The sequence below is a fragment of the Peromyscus californicus genome, unplaced genomic scaffold (genome assembly GCF_007827085.1).
Source record: "Peromyscus californicus insignis strain IS unplaced genomic scaffold, ASM782708v3 Scaffold_7__1_contigs__length_154581171, whole genome shotgun sequence".
Lineage (NCBI taxonomy): Eukaryota > Metazoa > Chordata > Mammalia > Rodentia > Cricetidae > Peromyscus > Peromyscus californicus.
The window spans coordinates 67817596-67841426 of record NW_026294595.1 but is presented as its reverse complement, the minus strand read 5'-3'; the positions used below and the strand labels follow the sequence as shown (position 1 = coordinate 67841426).

The following is a 23831-nucleotide window of genomic DNA, read 5'->3' as shown; positions in this document are numbered from 1 at the left end:
AGCTTCCAGCTAATCACAGCACAATAGGACCCCTTGCACACAGGGTCATATTTGTATTCTGAAGAGAGGGAGCTCAAGTCAGCATTGCCTCCCTCTTGGAGGGAACCAGGATCATCCTGTGTTAAACAATCATGTTGCAGGGAGATTCCGGCAAGAGCCGGCTTCACCTCCCTTGTTCACAGTTTCTGCTGAGCTGATTCTGGACAGGATTTTAGTGAGGCCTTTGACTAAGAGCCTGAGATTGCCTCTCAGTTTCTTGGTAACAAGCCACTTCAGTCTCACCAGAGGTTGGGGAAACTGAGGCCTGATCAGTGCTAGAGATCACAGGCAGAGGCAGGCCTCCAATTTTCCATACCCTTTCTTGCCCTTCCTCTTGCGCCCACAGTTACTGCTCTGCAAGCCCTAGGTGGGGCAGGATTTCAGGGGAGTGTCCCTTACTGGACAGGAGGAAATAACCGCTCTGTTGATTTTTCTCTCCACAATTTAGACTTAGAGAGTAAGGTGGCTGGAAGAACCAGGAGGTCTGAGTGGATGTCTTTGGAGCCAAGTGGTCTAGGCTATGCAAGCCTCTACAAAGAGAGTTGGTGCAGGTGATTCCACTCAGTGCAGAGGAGTGAGAAAACAGAGCTGGAGACCAAAGAGGAAGCGGGTGGAGCGTTTCCCCGGGCAGCAGGCAGACAGAGAGCCAAGCGGTGGGCTTGCCTCCAACCCAAGTTGGGACAGTAGAGCAGAAAAAAAAGTGAAACCAGTTACCAGGAAAGGTTTTCTTAGTCCTTAGAACTCCAGTCTTCAGAGACTTTAAAAGATCAATCTTTAAGGCTGTTCACCACAGCCCAGTAACCTGTGACTCACTGGCTGCCCAAGATTCTAGAAGGCTCTCCTCTGAACTCATGCCTTTCCCCAGTAAGCAAAGGCAGTTTTTCTGGGAGGAGTGGAAAGGGCCACAGGCTAACCGTCCTAGCTCTGCCTCCTGAGGCTGGGCAAGCCAGCCATGGCCCTAGGCCCCAGTTACCTATAAAAGGAGGAAAATAAACTCCCTGGGGCTTGCACACTAGGCATGGTGACAATACCTTGTTTCCCTGAATCGAAGGTGGCATCAGTGTTACAAAAAGCCATTATCTTTAGTACATTAGCAGGGGAATCTTCCACCCACCAAGTTGTGAAGTCATCAGTTACAAGACACCCTTGGCTTCAGAGGTGTTGGCGTGTGCAAAGAAACAGGTAAGTCAGAATCGGAAAACCCCAGAGCTTGTCATACAAGGTTGTCTCAAGAATTAAACCAAATAACACAGCTAATATACTTAATGCCCAGCACAGAGCAAAGCCTCAGTAAATGTCAGGGGAGTGTGTCTGTCAGGATGGAGAGAGGGCAGGACACAGGCTGAAGGATGGAAAGGGGATGCTAGGACAGACAGCCAGGGTTGGAAGCCACCCTCCCTTGCTGGCCCTTCCTGGCAGAGTGCCACTCCAAAGCTCCAATTCAAGCCCCAATAGGGGACAGAGGAAGAACACCCATGCAATCCATTCTAGGGAACCACAGAGAACAAAGGGCCCCCATCTGCACCCCGGAAGTCAGCCTAATCTCCAGGATGAATATGTTTTCATTCCCCAGAAGTTCCTGCTTAAGTGTGCCAAAACGTTTTTCCTTTACGATCCAGGCAAACAAGGCAGGTTTACTTTGGGTGACCTTCTCACCACCACCCAAGGCCTGCCAGCCTCGAGTAAACACCCGCTTTCCACCCTCCAGGTAGCTCCTGGTAGAAGTCTAGAAAGCCAGAGTAGCTAGCTGCCTGAGAATAGATTTGGCTTAGCTGTCTAGGTTCCCAGCTCCCCACTTGGAAGACCCTAGAGAGACCCTAGGAGGCATCCGTGCCTTGTCCCCATCCAACACATGCAGAACCTGAGGCTCAGTAAAGGATGTGATGCCTCAGAGTATCTGTATGACCGCACGCACGCACGCACGCACGCACGCACGCACGCACGCACGCACGCACGCACCGCAGTCTGGCAAGAGCCTCACTCTCCACCTGACCTTCAGTGTCTGGGACAGACGGGAGGCTTATCTTTGCCCTTTTACTCCTGTGCGTCACTGTCACCAACTGTGTAGAGATGTCATTATGCAGGAGGCTTTTGCTTCCCAGCTGGAGCAGCCACTGCTACAGGGCAGCAGCCATGTGTGTCACCAGGCCATTGCTGGGGGGGGGGGGGGGGGGCGGCGGCTGAGCTCAGCGATAAAGATCTTACCTAGTGCTCACAGGCCCTGGGGTCCCCCCAGGATGAAGGAGATGTGTTTCTGACCAGCCCTCTCTGAATTGGAGTCGCGGAGAAAAGGGCTGCTGTCAGAACCGTCGTAACCCTTACTGGTGCTCTCACAGACTAGAGCCTCACCGTCAGCGTCATGAGCAGGAGAGGTCTGTGTCCATCGCAAGGCTCCACATCCATCAATCCTGTACCACTGCCTGCCCCATCTCATCAAGCTTGCTTTCTCGGCTGTACCCCGCTCTCCCACTGCCTGGAATATTTTCTCCTCCATTTTGCCTCTGAATGACCTAAACTCATGATTCAGCTCACAGTTTACACTGCTCAGAGAGAACCTCCTTACCCACACAGTCATGAAGAACCATTTTATTTCTTCACAGTGCTTTGCGATGTCTTTTAAGACTCCACCTCCCCACGGGTCTCAGGTGCCTAGACCAGTTAGCAGCAGGCCCTCAGTGACACTTAGAGGATGTACGTGAATGGCTGGGCATCCTTATCGCTGCCGGACTCCGCCATTCCATTTACTTCTGGAAACTAGGCTTATCCTTTGTTCCAGGTCCTGCTCACCCTTCTCTCCTCCCCCCTCCCTCCCCACTTTGCCCCCAGGAGTTTTCTTGGGAGATCTTGCTTCTCAGACTCCACAGGAGGTACCGGAACCAGAAAGCCTCCCCAGGATTATTTTCAATGGTTTCCTGGGGTGTTCACCTGGGTAAGAATAAGGAGAGACTGGACACTTTAATCCTACTTATCTAAAACTATATAATCTTCCCCAATCACTTAAATGGTACCTATGTCTCTAATTACAGAGCAGGCTGGGGGGGACACCGGCACAATTTCCAGCCAACCTCAGGCAGAGGGACACTTCTGCCCTTCCTGGGAGCCCACAGGGATTCTGGCTCAGGAGCCAGAACTCCAGACACCTGCTGCCACAGACTCACCCATGAGAAACAGTCTTGTCTACCCAGACAGGGACCACTCCCCTTTTCCTGAGAAGGGTCAGTCTCTCCTGTTTTAATAATCCTCAGTTGACCCATGGCCCCACTTAACCCTAATCCACCACTGTGGGGAGAACTGATTTCTTTTGGGCTCAGTCTAACTTGTCAGGGTGGTATTGCTGGTGAGCAGGTCCCTAGACCGTGGGCTCCAAGGCCGGTTTCCCGGGAGCAAACTCTGTAGGAAGCTTTGGAGCCAACAGTCATATGATAGAGTCGGTCGTAACTTCACTGTCCAGAGCTATGTTATCTGGGTCATGAGATGGGAGTCTAGAAAAGCCACTTGCCTGCTCACCAGCTCTTGGCTAGCAAACAGCTTTGGTCTCAGCTGGTGATTTTCAGCAATAACTACAGCTGATGATGATATCTCTGCTTCTTAAAGACCTTTTAGGTCCTGAACTAAACACTCAAACAAGGAGGACACACATAATCCCATGCACGACTCTGGGCAGGAAACAGTGGACCCAGTCCTCAGGGGAGTGCCTTTCTGAGCCGCTTTCCCTATTCAGGTGCTGAGAGATTGTTTATCAACCCTTTTAAGAGATTAAGTTGTCGAAGCAGCAGCCTACTCAAGTAATGAGTCCAAGGGGCCCTCGTGTCAGGTGACTGGACAGTCCTTTGGCTCACGAAACTCCTACGTTCTCCAACATCCTGTTCTGAAGAAATCTAGAGGCTTAATGGTGAATGAGAGAAGGGGGCTCCACTCACCCCTGGCTGTTCAGGCAGCCCCTCTACTGGCAGGACAGCTGGGTTTTGTGTTTATTCTGAGGGGTTTTGGAGTCCAGTGAGGTCCCAGTCAAGTGAGCAAACACGGCTGTAGTGCCTGAGAATGGTAGTGAGCGCCTGTGTCCGGGGTATGTACAGGGATGAGTACTGTTCCCATCTGGGCCTCAAGGAAGGCTTCCTGGGGAGGGAGACAAGGAAGCTGGGAACTGCAGGCAGAAGAATAAAGATGCTGCAAGCCGGGAACTGAGATGTGGCTCAGTTGGTAGAGAGGCAGAAGGCTCCAGATGTAATCTCCAGCACCACAGAAAACTGGGTGTGTTACTGGGCACTGGTGGCACACACCCTTAATCTCAGCACTCAGGAGGCAGAGCCGGGCGGACCTCTGTGAGTTCGAGGTCAGTCTGGTCTACCAAGTGAGTTCCAGGAAAGGCGCAAAGCTACACTGAGAAACCCTGCCTCAAAGCAACAAAACAAACAAAAACCTGGGTGTGGTGGTCCACACCTATAATCCCAGCTGGGGCCACATGAGATCCTGCCCCAGAAAAAGAAAGAAGAGGGGTGTGTGTGTGTGTGTGTGTGTGTGTGTGTGTGTGTGTGTGTGAAAATTCCCATTGTGGGAAGATATTTTGTGAGTCCTGGGAACGGAACTTGAGTCCTTTGGAGGAGCAGTAAGCTCTCTTTATCATCTTGATTCATCTCTCCAGCCGCAGGGACAATAGTTCGACAGTTTCCTGACTTTGGTTTATTTCAGGGTCTGATACCAAAATGGATGGTATGGTGGTGCACACGCAGAGGCAAGAGGATCTCTCTAAAGTTCGAAGTCAATCTGGTCTACAGAGAGTGTTCCAAGTCAGCCAGGGCTACATAGAGAGATTCTATTTCAAAAAGGGAAAGAAGAAGGAAGAAGATGAAGAAGGAGGAGGAGGAGATTAAGAAGAGGAAGAGAAGGAGAAGGAGGAACTTGGCTTCCTAGTCAGTCTGCAGTTTACGGGATCGTGGCTGGTAAAGCCTTCACAAGCCGCCCAGGTTTCACGAAGCTTACAATTTCCAGGATAGTTGTGCCTTCATCCCCTTATTTGAGCGTTCAGAAAGCTGAGCCTGCCAAGGAGCCTAACTGAAATATGTCTCTTTAAAAAATGGGGAGACGACGCCCCAGCCACGCCCCCTGCTCATTAATATTGAGTTATCGTGAATATTGATGTGGGGGCGTGGCGCCCGGGCCAGCTGGGCTAACCAGTCCTGGGTTCCAGGTTTCAGACCCGGGAAAGTGACAGAAGCTGTGCCTAGGAAGAGACCCAGAGATCGCTGCGACCCGGCAGCCACCCAGTCTTGGGGGAGCATTGAGCTCCCCCACCCCCGGTTCCCACCCGGCCCGGGGGGCTCCTCCAGCATCGGCCCCACCCCCGGGGTCCCTATGGAAGCCAGCTGCGCCCCGGGAGGAGCTGGAGGAGGAGTCGGCTGAATGCCCACGGTGCGTTCGGCGCCGCTGCCCTAAGGGCCCCCAGCGCCCCCGACCCGCGCCACCCCCGCCGCTCCTCCCCCGGGGCTCGCCGGGACCTGCCCCCCGGGCCGCCTGCCCGGCCCAGCCGCAGCTCGGTGCGGGGATCGCCGCCGCCCTGGAGTGAGGGAAGCGCAGCCCGAAGGGGGTCTCCTGGAACCCTGCGCGATGGACGCCGTCTTGGAACCCTTCCCGGCCGACAGGCTGTTCCCGGGCTCCAGCTTCCTGGACTTGGGAGACCTGAACGAGTCGGATTTCCTCAACAATGCGGTAAGAACGAGAGGGTCCCGGTTCCCCTTTGCACACAACTCTCACCCCTCTCCGCGGCGCACCTGGAACCCCGCAAAGATCCCTAAGAGCCAAGGAGGGGGCTCGGCTCAGGGTCTCCTGGACAGACACGTGCTTAGGGCTCTGAGATGGGGCGACTCGGTCGCTGGACCACCCTCTCAGACCAGGATCCTAGAGAGTAGGCTCACAGCTAGCTTCCCACGCCACTTCTGAGGACTCGACCAGAGGACACGTTAGCTCTGGCTTCTAGGGGAAGAGGACGTGGAGGCGTCGGGGCCACCCGAACCTCGGACAGGAACTCAAGAGACACCAATCCCCACCACCCCACACCCCGCTCGCGCCACACTACCATAGTCTTCCAACTGCCCTCCACCCACCCCAGGGTTGTGGGACCAGACTGGGCACAGAGTGGAGGAGAGGAGCTCTTTCCTTCGCCCTCTTTAGGGCCTCGGTGGCTCTGAGGCTGTATCTCCGCTTGGGGGCGCACAGCGGAGCTTTCCCAGGCCAGAGGCCCGAAGCTTCTAGGGGGTCAGAGCCAGACCCAGATATCGAGCCAGACCCAGAAACTGAGGAACACTGCCCTGACCTCCCCATGAAGTCAGGCTCAGGACCTCCGGGAAGGGAACTGAGGGTGGTGGGGCAGGGCAGCACCAGGTGACGTTTCAGGAGAACTTTCTTTTTTTTTTCTCATCAGTGTGTCTCTTGGCCACTGTGCTTCCTGTCCCTTAGTTCCCTGTGGTTCTGCCGAATTTGTCTCTCCTTTGGCTTTCTGACTGCCGCGGGCTATGAAGTAGCTTTTCTTTCTTCTTCCCTCTCCTCCTCTAAGGAAACCAGGCTCGCTCCTCTTTCCTTCCTCTAGTTCCTAAGGACTCGATGCCCTAAGGATTCGATGGGGGAGGGGCATGCATGCCTTGGGGAGGGGAGAGAGTGAGTCCCATCCTGAAGAAATGTTGGGCTGTTTGGAGAATCGTATGGGACCCCACCACCACCATGGAATGAACCATAGCTGTACGCCCCTCCATCCGCACTCACCAGAAGGCCAAGCACACGGGGTCCCCACCTGTTCACACTTACACGGAGTCCTCACCTGTTCACACCAGCTCCTGCACTAACAAAAACTTCAGCAGGCAAAGGCCAAGTCCTTGAAGGACTTAGGTGTCCTGCACTTCGCCTGGAGTGTCCCAAGCAGCTTGACTGATGTCACCACCTGTCAGGCAGTCATAAGGTGTCAGGTCTCCCAGGCTTTCCTCAAGCAGCGTGTCTAGGTCTTGCTGTCAGAAAAAGGTCGTTCAAATCATAGTCTCCTACATCAGATCAAGGGAACTAGGAGAGACGTTTTGTTTTAGGAGCAGTGGAAACTGTAGCCTCATCCTGCCTCTGTTTCTCCTGTGAGCATGGGCCACGCCTCTATCTTTCTTCCCCAGACAGGCCTCTGTTTCTTGATCTATAATGGGGAAAAGCTGGACCAATGCTTCCTGAGGGTGGTTCTGGATGTCTCACTCCAGGAGTGAGCCAACAGAGTTTTGGAGGGTCCATATAGCTCTCTTGGAGCAGGTAAAAGATTCTGGTTAGAGGGAAGAGGTTTGTTGGGGCCCAGGCTCCTTGAAGTCCAAGGGGATGGCGCAGCTTCCTGAAAACTTCACACAGCTGGAGGCAGACTGAGCTGGGCTGTCTTCTCAATGAACTCCACAGCCTGCCCTGCTCTGCAGCTGCTCCTCCAGGCCCTGCTCCAGTTCAGGAAAGAAGCCCTGATAGGCAATGGGACAGCGAAGGGAAAGCCCAGCTGAGGCCCTCCTGCCCTCATCTGGACCAGGGTCAGATAGGCCTGGGGAAGGGGTTTCTAAGAAGACAGAGGGCCCCCCCCCCCCCCCCCCCCGGCTAGGAACTGGAAATTCTAGAGCTGGCTGTGCTGTTCAACCTAGTGACTTATTTTCTTCAGGGGCCTTGATTTCCTTATCTGAAATAGGAGACAGCCTTTCCCGGTAGCCTTAGTGTAAGGATTTGGTGAGAAGATTAACATAAAGATGAATGCAGCTTAAGACCTGGCAAGTAAGAGACCACAGTTGACTTCTTCCAGGCACTGGATGGGGGAGGCAGGAGTTGCTGTGTGACCTTGAGCAAGTCCTATACCTTCTCTGGGTCTTCTATTTCCATGCCTACGTTCCTTACCACAGCAACACCCCAACTCCCTCTTCACTCTGCCTGAGGGTGGGAGAGGGTTCCAGGAATGAGGATGGGAGGGAAGATGGGAAGCTGTGTCTTCACTGTCCTTAAAGATCCAATGTGGGCCATTAAAGCTGCATGGGGACCCCATGTGCCTCCACTGCACTAAAGCAAAAAGAGAAGCTAGCTCCTCCTGACCGCAGCTGAGAAGATCTTGCTCCCTCTGCTAGAGACAGGGATAGAACACAGGAGCACACAGACTCTAGCAGGTGGCTGGGCGCTCACGTTGTGAGAAGGCCTTCCTCCTGTTACTGTGGTGCTGCCTCTGCAACTCTTGAGGCACCCCTTAGAATACAACAGCTGTCCTTCCTCCCAGAGGTGCGGGTTTCTCCTCCTCCAGCCTCCCTGCCCTCCCTCAGCTCCCTGAGCTCCCTAGCATTGCGCCCTATGGTCCTTCAGCTCTGTGCGTGCATGAGAGAGTCTGGACACAGATAACGGAGATGGAAACCAGGAGGAGAGAGGGTCTGTGTGTGTCCTGTCTCTTTCCTCTGGCCAGGAGAAAGGGATCTCTCTGGTTTCTCTCCAGGGAACTGACCCAGGATTCCAGAGAAACCCCAGCTGGGAGGTGTGGGGAGGAGGAAGACGGGGCGCAGGGAGGGGGGGCTCTGTTGTCTCAGAGGGGAGCAGCAGGAAGTTGCAAGGATATTTGCTCAACACACCCATGCACCTCTCAGCAGCTGGGGGAGGCCAGGTGTGGGGATGAGGGGACCCCAGGGCCAGCCCAGAGGAGGGGTTTGGGAAGGAGGTAAGGCTGGTCACTGCTCCCCAGATTCCCAGCCTGACTTCTGCACTAATGCTGAAGAGGAAAGCCAAGAGGTCCCCACCCCCAGCCTTTGGAGGATTTGGGGAGATTAGAGAAGTATGTGTGTTTGGATGTGCCTGTGTGGGTGGGCTTTTTGCAGCCCTCTACAGAGTGTGTGTGTATGTGTGTGTGTGTGTAATTCTGATCAACAAGAAGGGCACTATGGCCTAAGAGTGGAACCCATCAGAGAAGAATAGATAAAGAAAAACTCATTGGGAATCTTCAACCTCAATCTCTTAATCAAAAGAGAGAGCTCCCCAAACGCTCCACCAAACCCTGAATTTGGAGTCCAGGGTTTGCCTATGCTCGCTTTCTTCCCTCCCCTCCCCCACTTTTGAGGAATCAAGCTCCTGAGAGCCAGGGCTTCATCTGTCTCCTTGATCCTGGTGTCCAACAGAGCTCTGTACAGGGTGTGTTTCAACCATTGACGGATGCATGCATGAATGAATGAATGAATGAATGAATGAGGTCCAGGTCAAACTCCAATATTTTTAAATGTGTGTGTGTGTGTGTGTGTGTGTGTGTGTGTGTGTGTATTTTATGTGATGGAGTATACAGGTGTGTATTCGGGTGTGTGGAAGTGAAAAGACAGCCTCCTCAGAAACACCATGTTCCTTGTGAGACAGGATCTCTCACTGGCCTGGAGCTCACTAATTGGGCTTGACTGGCCACCCTGTCCCTGAGATCCTTCTGTCCCATCCCCAGTACTGTGATTAAAAGTGTGCACCACTGGACCTACCTTTTCACGTGGGTTCTGGGGATCGAACTCAGGTCCTCATGCTTGTATGGTAAGGACTTTACTCATCTAGCCATTTCCCCAGCTCCCTAGACTCTCTCTGTTTCAGGAAGAAAAGTGGAGGGTGCTAAACTCACCTGCTCCCAGCCATCAGAGTTCTGCAGCTGACATTGCCTCTGGGCTTTACAAACAGCATCACCATGGTTTCCAAAGACTAGTCATTACTTTGAGCCATTGCCAAACTCTGCCCAAGGCCCCTGCAGGCCCTACTCTAGGACAGTCTAGAGTTAGCTGACTCGTAGGGAATTTGAACCTCTGGCTCTTGAGACAGAACTTGAGCCTGGGTTGTCCTGTTTCTTCTTTTTCAGATTGTTCTAGGTCTCTTAGAGCTACATTCAGATACCTTAAGCCATACTCCTTTAGTGGTACTACCTCAGGACCTTTGCACACACCATTCCTACCATTTGAAATGCTCTGCTTCAAGTCCTCCTACCCCACCCAGCTCCCTACCCTCAGTTCAAATGCCTGGGGCCCCTACTGTTCTCCATGTCCTTCCTTTGGCTTCATCATGGCCTATATCCCAGTTTGCAGCTGTTTTATTGACTTTTTATTTATTTCCTCCATGAAAAAGTTCCATAAAAGCAGAGACCATATTTTACATGTTGCCATAAACCTAGCATAATATTGTGACATAAAATAGGCACTGGCTATAGTAAAATTCTACAGTAATGCCAAAGCCAACCTACCATTTCCAAATTACGGAAAACATGGAGTTATGTGTTTGTAGAGTCAGTGAAAAGTGATGTATTTCTGGTGGGTGGAGTAAAGGTAGCCCTTCAAACTGAGAGCGCCCCACAGGAGACGAGTACCTGTTGCTGAGCCAGCCCCACAGACACAGAGATCTGCCCACTTTACTTGAGATGGAACCTGAACATGAGGCAGAAGCACAGGTTTCTTCATACTACAGAGGACTTTGCTCTAGTCAAGGATTTACTGTATTTGTAGAGAAAATTCTTTTAAGGGAAAGGAAAGCTGTCTAAAAAGAACAGTGAGAACAAACCAGACCTGAACATTCAAGAGGCATGCGGGAAATTCCAGAGGGGGCCCTGGAGCCTTGGGGTCCTGACCTGGCCAGCCCTGAGTGTGGTGGAGATGCCCACAGAAGCCTCACCCACCTCCAAGCTTCCCTGTGTCTACCAGGCATTCTTTTTCTTGTTCACTAATATACATGCCCATTCCTTTGATGGCTTGGTATTGGAGCAGCACGCTGAAAGATCCCGGGGCTGCCTGTGTGAAGGAGACCCACCCAGGTCTCCAGCTATCCATAGCTAAATGACAACCGGGAAACAGATGGCACGGATGCCATGCTCTGCATAGCTCTCCAGAGTGACCTAACTGGGCCAGTGAAGAAATGAAGAAATGATTATACATGGACACAGAAAAGCTGGGATTGGAAGGATTGGTTCTCTGATGGAGAAACTGCAGTACCCTAGAAGGTCAGCATGCTTATTATATACAGTTGAACAGGGAAACAGAGTTATTACATACAGATAAACAAGGAGACAGGCTTATTACATACAGCTGAACAAGGAGGCAGGGCTATTATTACAACCAAATAAAGAGGTAGGCTTAGCTAATCTTGTAGGGAGGAAGTCTTCAGGCTGCAAACAGCCAGGTAGAGTAAGCTATGGTGGACATTTTCTGTACTCACTATCCACATTCTTACTCCTACCCAAGGAAGGCTTTGCCATCCCTCTGAGACTTACCTGGGGAAGGCTTTGCCACTCCCATGGGCCTGGGACATTTGAGCCCTTGACATGGCCCTGTCAACAACACACATTCACTCAGGACTTCACTCACTTCCTACACATGGACCCAGGTTGACGCCATGATGGAGCAGACCTTTATAGGGGTCTTGGAACAAATTAGAGGTTTTGTAAGGTTTCTCCAAGGTGAACTTGCACGCCTGCCCAATGTCTTCCACCCCTGGTGGTGAAGGTGCTGTTGAGAAGCATTTCAGCAGGCAGGAGAGCTGTCTTCTCTTTCCTGAGCATCCAGTCAGAGTCTCCATCCTTTGTGCAGACGAGAAAAAGAGACTCAGAGAGCGTGTGCAACTCTCCAAGGCAAGAGTGCTCCAGGGACTCTGAGGACAGAGAGAAAGAGCTAGAAGCTAGCTCCCTTGCACGCGCTCTTGTTCTAATTCAGACTTTGTTGTGTATCCAAAGGGTCCTCCCTGTGCTCTCCCCAGCTGCCATCCTTAAGGCACCATAGATACCTGGAGTTTTAGAGACACAGCTGGAGCCCCTGGACAGGCCGCTCATCCCCTCTACTTATTTCCATTCTGGGGGCTGCTCCCCAGTCTTTTGGGGAACTTGCACCTTTGTTCTCTAGAGGACCCACAGAGGGCACCGCCCACCTCGTGTCCTCTCCTCCTCCATTTGCATACCTCTTGCAATCCCTATACCCGGGGCCTCCTGGAGCATCTCTCTCAGGGACCTGGCTTGCCCTTGAACCTCTCTCAAGAAACCAGTTCCAGATGTTGGAGAACAGACTGTTCTTCTGGAAGTCTCAGCACTCCAGGGGGGCAGGATGGAGGAGGAAGATTTGGGTGGGGTTGAGTCAAGACTATGAGCGTTGCTTTGGCTGGAAGTCTGTGTAACCCCCTTGAGCAGACTCAGTGAAGCCACAGTCAGTGGCAGGACCCTGAGCCAGGAGCAGGAAAAATGTGGAGGTGGGAACGTCTGGTTCAGAAGCTAGGAGGAGCAGAACACGGCCCAGAACCTTGACCCGCAAAGGAAGTGTGTCGGGAGTATTGGTTTCCTTGCTGTCAAAGTCCTTGATTCTCTAGAACTGGACAGAGCATATCATCAATGAGGCTAACTTGCCTTTGAGTTGTGAGTGGATTTCCCTGTTGCCAGGCTCAGTCTGCTTCTCCCCCAGCTCTCCAGGGACATAGCACTCAATGGTGCTTCCTTGGCCCTTGGCTGTTGGCCCAGAAACCATTTCCCCCTTCACAAAGAGGCTGACACATCTGAGCAGGGATGTGTGGTCCGACATAACAGCTGGACAGCAGCAGCCACTCCCTCCTTCCCCTTCCAAAAAAATAACAAAAACGAAAGCAGCAGAGGCATGAGGCAGGCCCTTAAGGCCCTCCTGGAGAGCCGGGAGGTGGTTCTCAGGCAGCGACTACAGGGCTCTCTAGAGGAAAGCCATGCTCAGCCTGCTCCTGTGGGTTCTGCTGTGCCTGAACCGTCCTCACCCTTCAATCATCTCATTTCTCAATTTACTATATGATCTTAGGCAAAGCCCTTTCTCTTTCTGGACCTTTACTTCCTCATTGCTAAACGAAACTAAGGCTTCCTTGAAAGCAGAGGGTCACTTGATTAGTTTTGGCTGTTCTCTAGTTACAGCTATAATGCTTAGGAGATATTTATTTACACTATAGGCTGACAGATGAGTGGGTGGGTGGTTGAATGAATGGATGGACAGAAGAATGGATGGATGGATGGATGGATGGATGGATGGATAGGTGGATGGACAGACAGGAGGATGGATGGATGGATGGATGGATGGATAGACAGACAGACAGGAGGATGGATGGATGGATGGATGGATAGGTGGATGGACAGACAGGAGGATGGATGGATGGATGGATGGACAGACAGACAGGAGGATGGATGGATGGATGGATGGATGGATGGATGGATGGACAAATGGATAGGTGGATGGACAGACAGACAGGAGGATGGATGGATAGATGGATAGGTGGATGGACAGACAGACAGGATGGATGGATGGATGGATGGATGGATGGATGGATGGATGGATAAGGAGAAGATGGAAAGAAGAAAGTGAAGATGATTGAAAGGAAGAAAGGAGAGGGAATGGATGAGTGGGAGGTGGGAGGAAAAATTAGTGCAAAGAAGGGTTAAGTAGGGCAGCCGTGGAGGAGGAATATGTAGGTAGATGGATAATGAAAGAAAACACCGTAAAACTTCCAGCTCTGATGGTCCTTCTTTTAAAAATATTTTTATTCATCCATTTATGCATGCATGCATACATTCAAGTATTGAATCTTATGTCTCACCTCAGCTTTTCACTTTATCATAATGACCTCTGTTCAGAGGGTGTCTGTGTATGTGCACACTACATGCATGTATCTATGCATGCTCACATTTGTGCACACACACACACATATGGGTACGTATGCGCATGTGTGCATGTAGAGGTCAAATGTTGACATGGAGAGTCTTCCTCAACCTCCCTCCACTTTAGTTACTGAGGCAGGGTCTTTTATTAAACCCAGAGTTCACCAGTCCACCTAGCCTAGCTGGTGAGTTTGTCTCCACCTCTGGAATGCTGGGATTTCAGACTGGCATTTCAGACTGGGATTTCACGGTGGTGCCTGACTGACTTTTACATTACTATGGGTGATTTCAACTCTGGACTTCATGCTTGTACGTCAAGTGTTTTATCCACTGAGCCATCTCCCAGTCCCCAGATGATTTTTTTCTAATGTGAAATACTAGAATATAAGTAATACATGCCTGTGAATTCTATAGTATAATGAAAATAGCTACCTGGGACTCCACCAGCCACCTTTAGAAACAGACCATGCTCAGGATATCCTGGTCTCCAAAACTGCATGAGTTTGGGTAAGAAACAAGTGGAATTCTCAAACCTACTCACTTGGACAGAAGATTCAAACCCCCAAATCCCTCAGACTGAGGGCTGGTGATGAGGCCCAATCTATTTAAACAGCAGGCCCTGGGCAGCTGAGCTGTGTCCGAGGTGAGGGTGGGATGACCATCCATAGTCGGCGTCAGCACCGCTAGCTCTAGGGACAAGTTCAGCTGTCCTCTGCTTCCAGGGCAGGCTCCTGACTCCTTCAGACTTCTCTTCTTCCTGCCCAAAGTCGGGAAGTAGGGTTCAAAGTCAAAAGTAGGGTTCTCATGAGAACTCAACCAGAATCTCTCTCTCCCTCTCTCCCTCTCCCTCTCCCTCTCTCCGTCTCCCTGGTATGTGTGTGTATGCCATGGGACACATGTGAAGGTCTACAGAGAGTCAGTTTTCGTTCTCCCTTTTACCATGTGGAGCCCGAGGACCCAACTCTAGTTCTCGGGTTTGGCAGCAAGTGTCCATACCAGCTCAGCCATCTTACCGGTCCTCAGCAGGAATTCTTGAAGAGGACAAAGCACAGAGCCTGGTGCACAGTGTGCCCTCTGTGGAGCACTGCTGCTGTCACTGATTGATTGCTGTCCTTGTCTGAAAAGAAAGATGTTAGCACTCGGTGGCGGCTGCCCTAGGGGAACAGCCCACCTTCCCCAGTTCTGTCTGGAAGCTTTTTTTGTATATGTACTGAGGACTGAACCCAGGGTCTTGCTCATGCTAGACCAGTGCTCTATCATTCAGCTATATCCTTGGCCTTCTTTCTCCGTCTTAAAATTTTAAGACAGGGTCTCTCTTAAGTTGCCCAGGCTGGCCTTGAACTCACGGTATAGTCCAGGCAGGCCCTGAACTTGTGATCCTCCTTGCTTCACCCTCCTGCATAGTTAGGATTACAGGCCTGTGATACCAGACCTGGATAGAAGGCCTTTTCTTTGGGTTAAGCCCCAAAACTTCCCAGGCCCTCGGGGCTCTGTGTTTCCAGGTATCTGGATATATACAGCCAGGGAAGGAACGAAGCTGGGGCCCTGGGTGGAGACTCCATGCCTGGAGCAGGGGCCCCTATTTTACACCCAGCCCTGTACTCGCTGCCGTACCAGGCATGGCGCAGGGCAGCAGGAACCCTTCCTCCATTCTGTCAGCAGCCAGTGATGCGCCCTGAGAACACAGGCCCCGGAGTCAGGGCTGGGCTGACCAACAGCAAGCGGCACAAAGCTGGGAGATGCTTCTCTCTGAGTGTGCCTTGCTTTCCTGGTTTGCAAAATAAAGCCTCTATTTCCTGAAGCTTAAGCGAGACCCTGAAGGGCGAGGAGGCAGAACAGGGGCTGGCACATACGTGTTCACCAGTATTATTGTTGTCAACTGTACCGTGAGGAATTCCATTTGCTCCCATGCTCAGGCTTTCCATTTAGAGGGAGACTTGAATCCTATTGTGCACAGAGTTCAAGGCATGACATTAATCAGTAGCCAGCAGTCTGCATGCTGTGGTAGCACAGCAGACAGAATTCTTAGAGCTAAATGATCCAGGCAGGTTTCCTGGAGGAAGCAGCGTGTGAGCTGGGTCTTAGAGGATGGGAGGAGCGGGAATGAGAAGATAAAAAGACATTCCAGGCACAAGCAAATGAAGTGATAATCTCGCTAGCTTGAGAGAGGAGACAGGGACTACATCTTCTGTGGGATCCGTTATCTTAGGCCTTTGATACCCTGCTAGGGAACTGCCAGTTTTGTTTTTCCAGCAGGATGCAGGGAGCCAGTGATAGTTCTGGTCTGGACAAGGTGGTGGCCCCAGCCACTTTGACCCGTCATGGTGGTAGGAGGTCTAGAGTCCATTACGGCATCTTAGCTATTAGCCTGTCTGAATGATCGGGGGTTAAGAGGAGACATAGCTGTGGTCTTTCCTGAAGCTCAGGGTAGCATGAGGCAGCAGGGAGCCAGGTCCTTCACCTCTCCAGTAATCGCAGCCCCACCCCACCCCTGTGACCCGATGTGACTCTGCTCCTGGGGCGGAAGCACCAGGCCCTAGTTCCCTTGGCCCTTTCTTTCATCACCAGGACCCAAGACAGCTCCACCCTTGCAGGGGGATAAGACACCTCTCTCTAGGGTCGGGGGTCTCTCCCAAGCCATGCCCTGTCTTTTGGCCCAACCTCAGGATGCTAATGGCATTCCCCCATCCTGTCCAATAACTCAGGCCCCTCCAATGTTAGACAAAGCATGTCCCTGTGAAGCCCGGGGGACTGGAAGGATCTGAATCCCATTCTTGAGCCAAGCCCAGCCTGGCACACCACCCCATTGGCTCTCCCAGCCCTCAGCTGGGACAAGATGCCCAGGGATCTTCTCCAGAGAGGAGGCCCAGCCCTACCCTCTGCCTTCACCCCTCTCTCTCTCTCCAGCGCTGCAAATCAGTTCCACATTTGGGGTCTGGCATGCTGTATCCACGCAGAACTCTCCCCTCCCAGGCAGCCTGGGCTCCCACAAGGTCAACCCAACCCATAGGGGTCTGCATAGAAAAGAACCCTTGCCTTTGACAACCCCTGCAGAAGACTGAGGGGCTGGGCTGTGGTGAGAGGATCAGAGAGATGCCAGGCTCTCCAGAAAAGGATGAGAAAGGGCAGGGGGTGGGGCCGCTGAGGGGTGGGGGTGGTGAGGGAAGCTGAGAGGTAGTTCCCAGCTCAGCACATTCCTGAGACATCTGGCTGAGCTGGAAGAGCCCCAGCTGGCCCGAGAGCTGCTCCAGTTTCTTTATTCTGATGTCAGGCAGGACCCAGCACTCCCCACCCCTCATAGAGTCCTACTGGCCTGGAGTCCGTGGCACTGAGTTCTGGAACCCCTCTGACCCAAGTCCCAAGCACTCAGAGGGCAAGAAAGTCCCCTGGTGCAATAGAGGACAGAGGTGGCCTGACTAGGGTGCTGGAGGGCCACTGTGGAAGGCTGCGGACTTGCCCATCGGACTGATTGCAGAAAGTCTTTCCTTGGACTCACGGCAGGCCCTCCCGTCTCCTCGGGAAGAAGATATAGATGGATACTGCTGCACTGGGTGGCTTGTCTTGCTCAGGGTGTGTGACCCTGAGCAAGCCCTCTCCATCCCTGGCCCTCCATTTCCTTCACCTGCCATGGCTACATTGAATGAGCACCTTCTGTATGCCCTGCACTGTTGAAACCCGTTTACAAATGTTTTCTCCTTCTAACAACCCGGTGCTGTAGGTAAAAGTACCCCCGCTTCATAGCTGAGACCAAGGCTTAGAGAGGTTAAGTACCTGGCACAGGCTACCAGCACATAGCAAATAAGGTCTGTCTGTCCCCCTGTTCATGAGCCCTGAACTACGTCACCCCCACAATAATAGTAGGCAGGCCTTATGGTGCTTCAGATTACGATTTCTCTTGGCTAGAGCGGTGCTCTTCAAGAAGGAGAAGGGTAGGCATTAGTCACACACTGGGTGGGGAAAGAAGGCAGGGAGGCTGGCTAGGATGCATCTGATGGGTCGGGAGTCTCCCCTTGAAGGCCTAGAGAGAGGCAGAACCCCGACACTGAAGCCACAGCCTGATCCCCAGGGGAACCCGGGGGTCCCACACCTTCCCAGGCGGAAGGGAGGGTGTAAGGAGAGAAAATGCCACTTGTTCCAAAAATAAAACTTGAGGACAACACAGACAGGCTGGGCCTTGAGGAAGCCAGAAGCTGAAGAGGAGTGTGCCGAGGAGGGGGAGAGGCCAGGAGAATTGCAGCCAGAACCAAGAGCTAGGCTCCAGCCTAGAAGGTCTTCCAGCTGGTCGGGACCCAAATAAGAGCAGATCAGGCTAGCTGACCAGCAGGCTCCATATGTATTCATAGACCTGGCCTGCACCCGAGGGCTGCCCCAACACTGAGTGGCTCTGTGCACCCTACATAACTCATCTGTCTTGGCTTAAACACAAAAAGGCCTTAGGCCAGAACAACATGAAAAATGGGTATAGCACACATACACACACACACACACACACACACACACACACACACACACACACACACCCTGTTCCCCCAGGGAGGAACCGAAGGAGGGAGTCAGGCCAGTGGAAACTCTGCCTGGAGCAGGAGCGGGCTGGCAGCAGCGTAGAATTCAGGACACTCATTCCTGGATGCTCTACTGTGGAAGAAGGGGCCTCAGTCCATTAGCTCGTTGACACATGCCTTCATTCACCCACTCAGCCAGTCTCCAAATGCCTGAGTTCTACCTGAGCATGCAAGGCACTGGATACACCGGAAAGAACGGAGCCCAGCAGACTGGGCACAGTACCCATGCCTATAATCCCAACACTTGGGCAGCTAACACGGGAGGATTGCAAGTTTGAGGTCATCCTGGGCTACAGAGCAAGACTTGGTCTGAAAAGGGAGTCGGGGAAGACACAGCTAATCAGAGGCCACATGAATGGATCACTCCAAGCTCCCCTGTGGAATCTAGACTCTATTCCAGGGGCACTTGGGAGTTATGGATGGATATTGAGCAGGGAAATGACATAGTTGTTTTAGGGTTCAGGAGATCACAACCCTAGAAAGTGATCACACTTCCAAACATGGACCTACCTTCATAAAACGGGTAGTCACACCATGTCAAAAAGCCTTTCTAGAATGGGAAGCAGGCCTGCTTGCCCATCTCTCAGTCTGCAGAGCTGAACACAGTAAGCGTTCAGGAAAGGCAAATGTGTGCGTGGCAGATAATGAGGGTGACTGCTGGCCTTTCTTCTCCAGAGGTCCCCAGTGCCAGCCCAGGCCCTTGGTTTCAGTGTCCTGAGCTGTCCTGAAGGCCTCCTCTGGCTAGTGCATATGGACCAGCCTCTCCAGCAGCCAGACCATGAGTTGCCATCCCTCAGTGGTGCCAGTCACAGCTAATCTGAGCCCTGGGCAGTGGCCCTCACTGCCATAGCTTCCTCCTGCCCAGATGGTGCCTGGCACCCACCTCAGAGTTGGGGCAGAGCAAGGGGCTGCCTTGTCAGATGACTGGGACCCTGAGGGACCTGCGGCCTGACCAGGGCAGGGTTAGTGGAGGGAAAATAGATGACTAGACTCCCAGGCTGGGGACTGCAGAGGTGGTAGATGCCCTTCCAGGACCTTGCTTGGCATAGAAATCGCCTGCAGCGGGTGCCAGCTTACCCACTCTCCTCTTTTTCCAGCACACACTGGCACGAAAAAAAAGCTGCAGACTCCACAACAGGCACTCCTCCAATCCCAGCTGTTACTGTCCCAGCCCCAAACAAGGCTGGGACTCCCAAATCTTCTCTCACTTGGGCTCACATGATTCAGTCATCTCAGGCATGTGGCTTAGTGCTTTTAGGCCTGAGAGCATGTGAGATGTTGCATGTGGCCATGTGTCTATGTGAGCCTGTATGGGATGACTTCACATGTGTGTGTTTCTTATTGTTTTGGTTTTTGAGCTAGGTCCCTATGTAACCCTGGCTGACCCCAAACTCACAGAGACCCACCTGCCTCTGCCTCCCAAGTGCTGGGATTAAAGGCGTGTGCCGCCACACCTAGTCTTCGGTGGTTTTGTGGTACTGGTGATTGCCCAGGGCCTCCTGCACACTTAGAGGCTCTAACTGTGAGACTGATCCCCAGCACTTTGAATTGCTGCCCATCTGATCCCATCTGATAAATGTCCTCCTTGGGCTTCTGTTACTGCCTGATAGTGTACACCTATGTAAACTGGGGTGTGGGTGGCGGTAGTGTGCATATGATAGACCCTGTGCAAGATAAATCTCAGTGTCTCAGTTGCGGGGGTGAGGTGGTCTGTATCCCTCACTGTGTCATGTCAGAGAGATGGAGATTCCCCGGGTGGAAGGTCCCCCCTCTCCAGCCCAGGTCTGTGTTGCAGTGTACACATGTACAAATGTACACAGGTGTATGCGTGCACTCACAGAAGCATTCCTGTTTATTTGCACTTAGGTCCTATGGTTAATAGTTCAATAAGGAAATAACAGAATGACTCAACACTCTCCTTCCTTGGCTTGCAGAAGAAAGGTTGATAGTGAGGATAGTTAGAATAACAGACTCCCTGTAACTCCCACACCTACCAGGAGGCCTCCAGGAAGGCTTTACCCCTTCTAGGCTCAGAGAGGCTAGACAAAGATGAACTGGCTCTTCCTTCTGCCCCTAGCACCTTACTTCAGGAGGGACACAAACTGTAACCTGTAGCTAGAGTTTTCCTGCCTGGCCCACAGTCAGGACAAATTTTTGTCACCCGCCAGTCCCACAGCCACTCGGACCCAACCAAGTAAACACAGAGACTTATATTGCTTACAAACTGTATGGCCGTGGCAGGCTTCTTGCTAACTGTTCTTAAAGCTTAAATAAATCCATTTCCATAAATCTATACCTTGCCACGTGGCTCGTGGCTTACCGGCATCTTCACATGCTTGTCATGGCGGCGGCTGGCAGTGACTCCTTCTGCCTTCCTGTTCTTTCTTTTCTCCTCTCTGTTAGTCCTGCCTATACTTCCTGCCTAGCCACTGGCCAATCAGTGTTTTATTTATTGACCAATCAGAGTAATTTGACATACAGACCATCCCACAGCAGTAACCCAGTAGAAACCTGGGCACACCATTTGACCCTGCCCGGGCCTCAGAGCAGAGCCAGGTAGATAGGTCTCCATCTGGGGCCTCCTGAATTTGGTCCCAATGTCTGTCCCCTTTTGCCAGGCAGCCAAGAGCCTAGATCTAGAAGACAAGTTCTTAGTCTTTCAGGGTCTCCAAAGACCTGGATGATGATGCTTAAGGACAAAGAGATCTGCTGACAACTGGGGACCCAGGAGCCCACTCCCCCTCTCTGTAGTCTTGGTCGTGTGCCCCCTCACCCAACTCCCACCCGCACTGGACACCGCAGTGACTCACAGCGGTGAACTTTGGGCTTGAAATGGAGGCAATTATCTAGTGGTCACCAGGCAAGTAACCGTCCGGGAATGTATGGGTCAGTGTGTTAGGGGACGAGAGGCATCTGCTGCAGCCCTTCCGGGGAAGACAAAGAGGGAGATGTGAGAGAAGTCTCCTCCCATCTCTTCCCAGAGCTCACTCTCTCAGAAGGAATGTTCGCTGGGGATTTCCCTCACCCCTGATCCCAGAGCTCGGTCTGGACCAATTTAGGTCTCCCCCACCCAGCACAGACTGAATCTGTCTGGGCCAGGGATTTGGGGCAGAAACCAGGGCAGGGGTGCAGGCGTCAGAGGACCAGGGGCTTGGGGGGAGGGGCAAACAAGTGGCAGTTAGCACGCATACTCCAGCCAGCTGCTGAGCCCAGATATTTTCTCTGCCTGCACTGACCCCTGTGGAAAGGTTAAGGAGAGGGTCGCAGTAAGGACCAAGTGTTTATTCTGTACAACCCTGGGAAAGACCCCTCTCACACCAGGGGCTGGAGCCTTGCGGTCCCTCGGTGCCACCCTATGCTAAGATTACAGGAAGAGGGGGTGGGGCAGAGCTAGAAGTGAGTTGCTCTCTCTCCATTCGCCTCTCGTCACGGGTGGCCACGCGACTGGTTAGGGTCTCCAAACACCGCAGAATTGCCATCTCAGCTCTGCCCCAACCGCAGACCAAGCCCAGGCTGTACTTCCCCACCTCCCCGCAAGCTTCCCGGTCTCGAACCCGGCTCTGCGCAGCCGCGCTCTGGGCCAGGCGGGCGGTGGCTCGCAGTCTCCTCTCATTGGCCAGAAGCTCCTCCGCTTTCACCAATGAGCAAGCAAGATTCCTGAGAGGGGCGGGGCCCAGCCGGCCACTTTAGCCACGTAACTGCAGGGCAAACTGGACCCCTTATCCACCCCTAAAATTTAAAGGGTGGGCGGCTGAGCTGCGGGGCCAAGGGGAGGCGCAGCAGCCGGGGAGGCGGGGTGCCGGCTTGAGAGCCGGAGGGCTGGGGACCTCTCCTTCCAGAGAGTGGAGCCGGCGCCGGCTGCGCGTGGCGGCCGAGAAGGAGCTGATATTGGCACAAGTGTAGGAAAAAAGTCTTTACGGAGGAGAGAAATGTCTCCTTCTCTGGCTTCCCACCCCCGTTGCCTGTGTGAGAAGGCACCCCTGAAGGCTGCCCACCCTAACAGACCCTCTATGAACTCCTAGCCACCAGCCTTTCTCTCCCCCAGCTCCACCCCCAATTTCCATGAGACAGCCTAAATCTGATTTTTGTGTGTCTGTGTGAGCTGGAAGGGGGTGCTGGATAGCGGGAGACAGCGACCAGGGCCAGAGCCTGGGGAGGTCTGAAGTCTCTAGAGAGAGCTTTACGGGGATGGAGGGAGGTGAGTAGAGAACACGAGGGAAACCCCCCTTCCCCTCTGCGCAATCCCAGAGCTGCGGAGAGCCCCGCCCGAAATATTGACTACTCGCTGTGTGACTGTGGGTAAACGGCTTGCTCTCTCTGGACCTTAGCTTTTCTCATTAGTAAAATGGGTTGAGGAGCATAGACCATTAGTTTTCTCAGGTTCCTGCTGTCTCGAACCATAACTGATCTGCATGTCCGAGAGGCCAGACATTAGATCGAAGGAGCCTACAGCATTCAGTGAGCAGCTACTGGTGGCACCGCTCCCATGAGAGGCAGATGAAGCTAGGTGCGATGTGACACGACCACCATCCAACCAGCACTCCAGGAACCCCGGGCAAGGAGGACGGAACGAGGGAGCGTCCTCCACCCCACCCTGCCTGCCCCTTGGCCGCCCTCCTCTTCCACTTGGCTCCCATCGCTCGGGAAGCTCTAGCTTGCTGAGCTTTGGCTGCTGTTTCTAGCAGGTGGGGTGGGGGGCGCCTCATAACACCCGGCCAACTGAGGCCCTCTAGCAAGTTCCTTTGGGCATCCCCAAAATGGGTCATTCTCGTTCGTCTTCCTGAAACTGGAAACTTCAGGGACCCCTATCCCAGACTGGAGGGTGCTGGCTCTCCTTTCCCAGGCCCCCGGGAAGGGGCTTGGCAAACCCTTATCGCCTGCGGAGCAGCTGCTGGAGAAATACTGTCGCCGCTGACTCACGGCTCCTCCAGCTCTGCGCAACCCCCTCCCCTGGGCCCCACCGCCGCCTTGGAGAGAGCCCCCCCGACACACACACACACACACACACACACACACACACACACACACACACACACAATTCTGCTGGAAGGAAGCGCCCCCAGCTGGGCTCGCCTGGTTCTGCCGCGGACGTGGCCCGTTCAGTGTTGGCTGAGGGTGATGGCAGTTGGTGAGGAGGGTACACCTCTGAAGCGTTTCTGTCTGGATTCTCGGTTGATGGAGAGACTTGTTCAGCACCTGAGGTCTTTGCACCGCGCCACCCAGGCGCTCCTGAACAGCTAATCCATTAGCGGCCTTGCTCTGAGATGCAAGGCTCTGCCCTTGCACCCCTATTGAATGATTATCTAGCAGGCGAACTGGGCACAGATCTGCCTCCGGGAGTACACAGTCTGGCAGCAGTCAGGCTATTTCCAAACAGGGAGAGGTGTGTGGTGACTGGAGAAGGTCTGGACAGTGAGGGACCATGGACACTTTCTGGTTCTGTCTGGCTCCCGGGCCCCAGATTCCCTATCAGTCAAATACAAATACCTTTGCTTTTTGGGGAATGGTGGGGTGCTGCGTAATGAAATGATGCAGGGGCTGGGGGCGTGGCTCGGCTGGTAAGGGCGGCTGCCTAGAATGCATAAGGCCTTGGGCTC

The 23831-nt window shown here is 53.1% G+C and overlaps 1 protein-coding gene across 1 annotated transcript in view; it reads left to right on the top strand.

The window, feature by feature from the left end:
* The first annotated feature begins 5186 nt into the window (after positions 1-5186).
* The window catches only part of Creb3l1 (cAMP responsive element binding protein 3 like 1), a 42875-nt gene continuing 24230 nt past the window's right edge, over positions 5187-23831 (top strand). Inside the window, exon 1 of the mRNA XM_052722483.1 lies at positions 5187-5745. Within this exon, the coding sequence (XP_052578443.1) occupies positions 5644-5745 (102 nt within the window). The 5' untranslated portion in view covers positions 5187-5643. The remainder of the gene's footprint in view (positions 5746-23831) is intronic.